The sequence below is a fragment of the Pistacia vera genome, unplaced genomic scaffold, assembly GCF_008641045.1.
Source record: "Pistacia vera cultivar Batoury unplaced genomic scaffold, PisVer_v2 Contig309, whole genome shotgun sequence".
NCBI lineage: Eukaryota > Viridiplantae > Streptophyta > Magnoliopsida > Sapindales > Anacardiaceae > Pistacia > Pistacia vera.
The window spans coordinates 365,938-375,736 of NW_022196123.1; the positions used below are offsets into that span (position 1 = coordinate 365,938).

The 9,799-nt window shown below is 33.8% G+C and overlaps 1 protein-coding gene across 6 annotated transcripts; it reads right to left on the reverse strand.

Annotated features, from left to right (window-relative positions):
• Positions 1-411: 411 nt before the first annotated feature.
• LOC116136070 (CBL-interacting serine/threonine-protein kinase 3) lies at positions 412-7,660 on the reverse strand. Of its 6 annotated transcripts, none has more exons than XM_031421787.1 (15): positions 7,522-7,660; positions 6,544-6,780; positions 6,378-6,440; positions 6,166-6,237; positions 5,785-5,892; positions 5,582-5,662; positions 5,023-5,076; positions 4,800-4,925; positions 4,630-4,719; positions 3,209-3,331; positions 2,984-3,094; positions 1,556-1,669; positions 1,421-1,477; positions 1,266-1,340; positions 412-833 (listed from the first exon to the last, which is right to left on the reverse strand). In XM_031421787.1, the coding sequence occupies exons 2-15, from the start codon at positions 6,712-6,714 to the stop codon at positions 759-761; spliced, it is 1,320 nt and encodes a 439-aa protein (XP_031277647.1). In that variant the 5' UTR covers positions 6,715-6,780; positions 7,522-7,660; the 3' UTR covers positions 412-758. The 6 variants fall into 6 exon arrangements, with proteins under 6 accessions (XP_031277647.1, XP_031277649.1, XP_031277648.1 ...); XM_031421789.1 differs by lacking the exon at positions 7,522-7,660 and adding an exon at positions 7,446-7,485; XM_031421788.1 differs by lacking the exon at positions 7,522-7,660 and adding an exon at positions 7,079-7,369.
• Between the last annotated feature and the right edge of the window lie 2,139 nt (positions 7,661-9,799).

Below are 9,799 nucleotides of genomic sequence, written 5' to 3' on the forward strand. Positions count from 1 at the left end.
AAGAACATAGTTCACATGTGTCTGATAACAGTCTTCATTAAAAATGCGCCCCCACATAATAGCAAAAAACCATAGATCAATTTGATTGCTCACTAAGTCTTCGCATACCAATATCGTATGTTGATTTCTCAAACGTTGATGTTGGTAATGTTTTGGTAAATAGATTTGCAAAATTTTTGTTGGAATGTCTCTGCTTACTACCATTATCTTCTGATGTAAAAAATCCAAGTTTCTTGCAACCACAAAGCATATTCCATAAGTATAGTCATATATAATATCGTCTAATAAAACACGAGTTAGAGTAGTAATAGAACTTCGTCTAATAATGACATGTTGAAATTGTAAGAACATAAAATATGAGAACATACTTTTAAGGACTTGAAATATGTCTTCTTTCTTATTTCAGATATATGAGTTGAAATAGGGCCATTCCCACAAATATATAAAAAGTATATATACATAATATATATACAAGTGTTTATAATAACAATTTCTCGTTATTGAGATCCGGGATAATAAGAAAAACAACTCCATCTCTATTGGAATCATCCACGCTTTCCAACAACAATAACACGGAAAACAATTGGTGAATCCATGTTCTCTAATCTAACACAAAAAGAAAAATGGTCCCTCCCCCAAAAAAAAAAAAAAAAAAAAGAAAGGAATTGGAGAAAAAGAATGAAGATATAGATGCCTTTATGGAACATTTAACAAGGTAAGCATCATCAGAGGAAGGACTAATCACCACTCTTCAAACTCTACTTCATCTCTTGCATATCTTCCTCAGTTTTCCACACCACATCATCAAGGCATGTCGATAGGTTTTTGTAGAACTGCAGATGCATTAAACGACCATCGAAAAAATTACAATATCATGAGCAACTTTAATGATGCAATTAAACATAACTAAAGCAATGCATTTCAACATTTTGAACGTGGTACCACACGTAAGTTTAATCTGCCTCCTATTCAGCCTCTTAAGGTTTAAACTTCAATTCATTGTAGATTCGAATGTTTGTTCATTGAATCAAGATGAAGCAATTTAGATTGGATCTTCAATATGCAATTTGATGTTATCTTTTATTTTATGTTATGCATTCAATTCAATCCAAGTTATTTACTTTCTTTATGACAATCTCATCCAACTTTGGCCAATTAGTTTAATTACACTAATTAAAAGTACTTGTGATAGAAAACAAGGAGGATATTAGGGCTACAAAAAAAGGGGAAATATAAATAAATCCTAAAAAAGAAAAAAATGATACCTTATGAAACTCCAAAGTGTCCCCCTTGGCTTTTCGCACCTCAACCATATGAAGGGAAGGCGCTACTTGAAATATCTGCTTGACAATAAGAAACTTTAAACAAAATAAATTCTGAAGACATGTCAGAAATTACGTATAGGTTAGCCATCATTTACCTCAGTGGCCACGTTAAGGTTTCCTTTTCTCCCAGCTTTCATATTTTCAAGCCTCATCTATTTAAAATAAAAACCAGTTATATTTGTAAAGCTTCATAAATTACTGCCAACTCTATTTTTTAAAAATTTCCTCACCTTGTAATTTTTTTTGTGAACATCAAAACCAAGAGGCTTAGCTGCTTCTTCTATTTTATTGATTATCTCGTTAGCAGGAGATTTAGATGTGAACCTTGTTTCTCTCTTAAATCCCTGCAGCCAAACACTCAGTAATGATTAAATCTTAAATTTAGAAAACCCCACAATGAAAAAGCACTTCTATAAAATAAAAATATACCAATTATATGGTCCAATTGTGAAGGAAATATGTCATTGTCACAACCTATGCATATAAATCAATAGGCCTAAACCTATTCTTGATTGGGTTAAAATAATCAATAGTTGAAAAGGGAATTATCTATATAAAAAGCCGAAATTTTATTCACATCCCATGAGGCTAAGCTAAATACAGGTAAACACCACCAGATTCAATTATTGGAACTTGAATTAATAAAAAAAAAAAAAAAAAAAACATCAAATAAGAGAAGCTCTATAAAGTCTAAATATTTGTAGTTATACACCAATTATATGGTACACTTGCTAAGGATATATGCCATTGTAACAACTTACGCAAATAAAATCAATAAAGCCTACTATACCTCTTTTTGACTGGGTTAGAATAGTGGAAAAGAACATTATCCATATGAAAAAGCTTAAATTATGTGACAACTCATGAGAGTTAGCTTAAACAATGCAAGCACCACCAGTTACAAAATCCATCAGTATCTTTCCTTGAAATTCAGTAAATTGTTGTAAGGCCCCTGTAAAATTAGTGAGAAACCTTCAACTTTAAATATATTGTCAAAAGCCTCCCCTGCAATGACAGTCACCATTGAAATACTGAACCAATGGGATCCAGATGTATTTTAGTCAAATTTCAGGGGAGATCCAAGGAATTATGTCATACAAAAAAGACTAACTTCACTATATATATATATATATATATTAAAATTTAACATAATTATTGGAGCCAACATGTTCAAAATAGGCAATCTGACTCACATGAATATCAAAGCAGGTTAAGCCAAACTGAAGGAATAACGATAGTTTCAGATATAGAGGCAAATACACTTCTAAAAAATTTACTCTACAGAAAAAAGTCAGAACCAGTGCCAGTGTGTCATTCTGGTTTGGTTATAAAAGTTATAGATATCTTTGATTTTGCATAATTGTTTTTCCCATTAACTCCTGGAATTACTAGTCATTTAATAATGAACGCAAAAGGACAATAAAAAAAAAAAAAAGGAAAATAAGATTTCTACAGTGCATCAGCCTACATATATATAACGGTGAATTAACATAATATCTATACTTTAAAACCAAAAGATATAATTTTTTACACACCAGCTAAATTAACCTTGCGTAAACCCAATTAAAATTATAATAAATAATAATAGTAAAACTTAAAGATAATGATGATTCAATTATGCACTATACTTCTGACATGAATGGCTTTAACATTCATACCTGTTCTACATCAAACAAATTCCCCAGGTTTAGCCCTTTTGATAAAGATATCAACTCAAATGCATTCATTGCTGCAGGCTGTTCTTCTTTCTTCTCTGTCACATGGTGCTCCTGTTAAAGAAACCAACAACATAAACCTCCTGAGACACGTCATCAAGCAGCGAATACTAAAGCAATTTCTTATATATATTGAGCTATACTTTTACTAAAACTAATCCAACTTACTTCTGAATCCTTAAAAACAGCTTCTACATCATCCAAGTTTGTGTCTTCCTTTTCCTCAAAAATTGGGGGCTTATAGTCTTTCTTAAACCATTCATCTTCCAGAATTTCAGGAATAGTTATGCGCTGCAAAAGAAAATAATCAAATCAGACATGCAAACTATGTTGACTAATGGAGACAGTACAAAGGCCCATATTATTTTTAAAGAACAGACAGGAGACAAAAGATAAGAGTAATGCTACACTTACAAAGTTGGGATCTCAATTGATGTGATTGTTGGCGTAACAGTGCTACATTAGTTGTAGCTTGATGTAATAAGTGACGTTACTTTCCTATAATTACTATGGTGCTAACACGTCAACAACTATATCAGTTGGGATCTAAAATTGGGATGCCAATTTTGTATAGATAGCATTACAAAAATGATAAACATCTGCAAGTAACAGTGATTTTATTACGTTTGTTGGCCAATATTGAAGTCTACAGGCCAATATAGTCGCAAAAGGTATAAGATATTACATGCAGTCAACCCATTAACTCAAGCAAATACAATGAGGGGCAAGCTTTGACCTTGGCAACGGTTTGGATAGTGCCTTGGTATCAAAATCACAAAATTGCTTGACCTCTGTACGACATAAAATCCATGCTTAATATTATATATTTAATAGGATGGGGAGCAAAAGAAACAGAAAGATGGAAGCAGATAGAAATATACATGTTAATAATTATATGTAGTATATTGGATCGCATCTCCAACTCTTTGCCCCCACTAAAAAGAAACAATGAAATATTGTATTACCAATGGAAAAAATTAAAAAAGTTATAAGACAGTGAACAAGAGAAAACAGTAAAGCACAGAGTATGTCACCATCAATGTTTCACCCTCAAATTAACAAAAAAAAAGGACTAGATATTCCAGGATTAAATGCATTAGTTCTTATTTATCATCTCTTTATACAGTAGCGTCAAATTATTATTTTCAGAGAAAAGATCTAAAAGCTTCAAAGCACATGATATTTGCAACACTGTTTAAGATCAGTTGTCATAAAATATATAAAGCGTATGTCATTTAACAATTCATAACAGTGAAGCCTGGAGAAGTTTCTCATGCATGGTAGTCTTTCCAGCAGGTTGGCAACATCATATACCATCCCTAAAAATTTAAAAGCTTAAATCAAACAATCCATTGGTGCTGAAAAGGGCTACCCAAAGATTTGAAGGTTTTGCCTTTCCAAAGCTTATGTAACATTCATGTTCACTGGATAGATAGAATTTAGGTGTCTAAGATAAATAAAAATTGTACCGTAGTCATAGCATGAAATAAAGGAAATTCTTTTTGCCTCTATTCTCTAGATAACTGAGATGTAGAAAACAGTAATGAAACCGAAATCTAATGGCATGACAATAAAGTATAACTACTTACAGTCATAGGGTTGGGATCCAAGATACGAGTTATTAATTTCATGGCGGCGAAAGAGAGCCAGGGAGGGCAAGTGAATTCAGCTGCAGAAATCTATACATAGAGGAGGTGAGTGAATGCCAAATAGTTGAAAAAACTAGAGAAGCGCTGAATTGAATTTATGAAATGCTCACTTTTTTATATAGGTTCATAAGATTAGAATCATCAAAAGGCAAGTACCCTGCAAGCAGTACAAAGAGTATCACTCCACAAGACCACAAGTCTGCAGTTGCCCCATCGTAGCCTCTGTCATTAAGAACCTAAACAGGAAAACAGGAAAATTATTATAGGCCAAAGCAACATAGGTTTTAAACACATGGTCAAAGAAATTTATCTTCATAGAACAGTATCCCACACCTCAGGAGCAACATAGTTTGGAGTTCCACAAGTCGTATGAAGGAGGCCGTCATCCTGCAGCATTAACCTTGAGAGTAAGAAATATAGCCCAATTCTTTTAGAGCCATAAAACCATCTAATGGTAAGGCAACGTCATCCATATGATAAAACTTTTTTGGTTTTTATAATTTATACTTTGCTAGGATAGACCATGGGAAAAACAAGACAGGTATATTGATTACAAATAATATAATTTTTGTAGTTTTTAAATCTAAAATTTACATGGATTATCTCATACCTAGTTATAGTATGATGTATAACACTAGTATTCCAAAATGCTAAATTCACAATCAATCCATACTTAATTACTTTAGATCAATTTACCCTTCAGCTCCATAACTGCTATATTTTTACACAGAATTTTCTCATGCCAAACTACCATATGCAAACACGCCCAGAATAAAGATGAAGATAAGATAACTCAAAAAGAAAAAGAACATGAGAGAGAGAGAGAGAGAGAGAGAGAGAGAGAGAAGAAGAAGAAGAAGTGCATTTTCAGAAGTCATATATCATTGATTACCCTGACTTGTTGGGACAAAGCACTCAATCCAAAATCAGAAACTTTAAGGTTTCCATAAGCATCCAACAGCAAATTTTCAGGCTGCAAAGAAACCAATAAAAGAAAGAATGAAATGGAGAAGCTTCAGCCAATGGGCATAACAAATACATTGAAAAATGAAAATGAAGAAGAACAAGAAACACTCATCTTAAAGGGTTAATTACCTTAAGATCCCTGTGGAAGACACCTCTACTATGGCAATAATCAACAGCATTAATAAGCTGCTGGAAGTATCTCCGTGCCTCATCCTCTCTCATCCGTCCATGATTTACCTTCACAATCCAATCATAATATCATTTTATAATACAGTGTAAATAAATGAATGGTGAAAAAAGATTAGGCAATCTAATATCAATGAATTGTATCTGCAAAAATGAATAAGCAACATAACTGGCAATTAACAAATATTTAAAAGCTATAAGGAAATGGTCAAACTCCACTCTGGAACATGCAATATGTAATACCATAATATGAAAATGAATTTGAAAAATTGAAGTGAGAAAACTAGTAGACAAATATCATTCATCAAGAATTCAACAACTCACAATCTTGTCAAACAGCTCTCCACCAGTTACAAACTCCAAGACAATAAATATCTTTGTCTTGCTTCCCATCACCTGAAAACAAACAAAATTATTAACCAAACTCTTTGCAAATGAAATTCACAACTGAACTGATTTTCTATAAGGTTCTAATCAGGACTTGATAAAATTGAAAGAGCAACAACCAGACCAAACACGTGATAAAGGGTGGGTACCTCATATAATTGAACAACGTTGGGATGCTTTATCAACTTCATTGTGGCAATCTCCCGCTTGATCTGCAAAATTATGCATTGAGCATATTACTAACTTGACAAAACATGAAATAAATTGCTCTGATGATAGTTGAAACAGTAACCATCCAGAGAGTAATTTAGAGACCTGTTCAGCCATCTTGTGCTTGAGAACTTTCTCTTTATCGAGGATCTTAAGAGCCACAGGTTCCCCAGTCTCAGAATTCCTTGCAAACTTCACTTTTGCAAATGTACCCTCACCAATTGTTCTTCCCACCTCATATTTACCGACACGGCGTTTAATTTTAGGCTGACTCATTCTGTCTTTCCTTCTTCAACCAGAACTTCTGCAAGTAGGTTTATATAAACTCCCACACCCAAATTACTGCAAACATAAATTCAACCATCATTAACATCAAATGAAGTTTGTGAGATCTGATAATAAAATTAAGCATCTCAAAACAAAGTTCACATCTAAATTATCAAATTAAAAACTACTGGGTCATTAAAAGAAACCCAATTGAAGTTCATTTCCTTTTTCTAGTATCTCCTATCATTACAGAAAAAAAAAAAAAAAAGTAAAAATAAAATAAACCACTTATAAAAAACCTTAAAGTTGCTACGAATAAAGCTCTAAAGTGCCAAATCGAATACACAACAAAGATTTAAAGAAGAGAATTAACCTAAAAACAATTGGTTCTACCACTGAAATTCAGATCGAATTTAAACCCAATTCTCTCCTCGCCACCAACTTGTAAAAAATAATACAAAAAATTTAAAATATTGGAGAAAGAATCTATTTCTGTTTTTGGTCAGTCCAAAATCACACCGTTCACAAGCAGTTTAAAAAATTCAATAAAAAAATTAAGTTAATAGCAAGCGTAAACATCAGAACACCACAAACAAAGATCCAGCTGAGAAAAAATTGACTCGAATAAAATAAAATAAAAATATAAAAAGGAAGATTCCAAGAATTAGTCCATAAACTTATAACAAGTAACAGTGAAAAATCGAATTCAACAACGGGCATCACGTGTTGTTAATACTTACAAACATAAAATTAATTAAATTAAATAAACGTAGAAGTAATGAGAAACAAATGATTAAAGGGGATAAGATGATATACTTGAATTGAATTGAAGAGGTTATAATAAACAGAGAGGAGATAGATAAGAAGAAAAACTTAATTTGGCTTTTGAGAATGCTCAAAAGCCTAACTGCCTTTCCAGAAGAACATCTCTACTACAACAGCAACAATATCCCAGACCAGGACAAAATAAATTTTACACACTACTCCAATTATTTACCTGCTGTAATTTTCTTTTTCTTTTTTGTTTTTTTTCTTAGGAAATTCTGGCGTAGTGGTGTGGGCGATAGTGGCCATGGGTTTTGTGCTGGAATTGAACTTGGAAGAGTGGAGGGCCCCGCAAGGCCCCGCGAGGTTTTATTTGTTGTTGTAAAAAGAAAGGTGACTGGCGACAGAGTACGGTACACCAATTAGTCTGTCTGTTTGTGTGTGCTTCTCCAAAATAGAAGAGCGAGATTGACAACAAATTGAAGCCTAAACCCCCCAACTAGACCTGGCAAATACCCACCCATACCCACGGATCAATGGGTACCCATACCCAACGGGCGGGTATGGATAACACACCTCTCGACCCATGAGAATATGACCCGTACTCGGCTCACCCGTGACTTTTGCGGGTGAACCGGGTACTACCCCTGGTACCCGCGGACATGCAAATTTGAAATTTAAAAAAAAAATAAATAAAAACTTATCACTCTCAAGTCTCAAAGTGACAAAGTCTCACTCTCAAACCCTAATTTAAACCAAAACTTATCAGTGAAAAAAACAAAAAACGCAGCAGCTCATTCTCTTCTCTCACAGGCCACAGTAGCTCCACGACCACTCCTCTCACAGCAGCTCCACTCCCTCACTCTCTCACTCTCACAGCAGCTCCACTCTCCCTCATTCTCTCACAGTAGCAGCAGGCGCTAGTAGCAGCCAGCAGGTCACGATGGCCCATTCTCTCACGGCGGCAGCAGCAGCAGTCAGGTCACGGCAGCAGCAAGTGTCTTCTCTCACGGCAGTAGCAGATCTCCTCTCTCACGGCAGTAGCAGATCTCTTCTCACGGCAGCAGCAGCACGGTAGGGCAGGGCAACAGTAGCACGACAGGTAGCGTAGGGTGTTTTTGCTTTTAGAATTATCTGATGATTTGCCCTTGAAAAATATTTTTCAATTCAAAAGGTAACATGACTGTTAGAAACCTCTAATAACTGCCTATGTAAAGCCTATAAATAGAGGATTAAAGAGTTGTGTCTAATATAACAACGTTATTTCCCTTCTATTTCTCTATTTGTCCAAAAAGTTTGAGAAACCCAAAAAACGTTCTTATTTCCTTTTTGTGAATCTTCATAAATTGTTTTTGTGCTTGTCAGATTCTAAAGCTATTTGTCAATTGTAACCCATAAGCAATTTGAGAGGGTGATTTCCCCACCAGAAATAATATAATACGTCAATACTATAGCAAAACATATATTATTCCAATAAAATAGCAGCACCCATATTTGAAAGAGCTTTTAGTATAATTGATGAAACTATTGACAGTGTTTTTGATATATATTGTAATTGTTTTTAATGTGAGGACATATTAAAAACATATGTAGATAGAAATAGAAAAATATGTATTATATCAATATATTTTGTGCACAAACAAAAAATTCAAATTATGTTTTAAATACTTTTAAAAAATTATTTCAAACATGTTTCTCCAAATACTTTTATTTTTTTTTGGACGAATTGTTATGAATTATGATTGATTAATTAATTTAAATGTAAATACTTTGTTGTGTCCTTTAAATTGGCTTGGTATGGAGGAGTCTACAGATTTAGGAACAGGTCGTAATGTAGCCGTAGGTCAACTTCCTTCTACTGGTAGTACTGTTTGTCCAAAAAGACGTAAAGTTTCAGATGTTTGGGGTCAATTTACAACATATGTAGAAGATAATGGGGAGGTGAGGGCAAAGTGTATGATTTGTGGTAAGTCTTATGCACATGGTAGTTCCAGTCATGGGACTAAGAATATGAGGCGCCATATGGAAGGTTGTCCTAAACGTACCATTACTAGTAGTGTAGATCAAATGATGATGGATTGTGATACTAAATTGAGACGTTTGAAGATTTCTCAAGAAATTTATCATGAGAAGATGGCAATAGGAATCATAAAACATAATTACCCGTATTCAATAGTGGAGCATGAAGGAATTAAGGATGTCCACATGTATTTGAATCATGAAGTTAAGCATTATACTAGGAACATTGCTAAGGAGATTGCTTAAAGATATATTACAGGGAGAAGGAAAGGATTAAGCTTGCTTTAGAGAGGGTTTCAGGTAGAATATG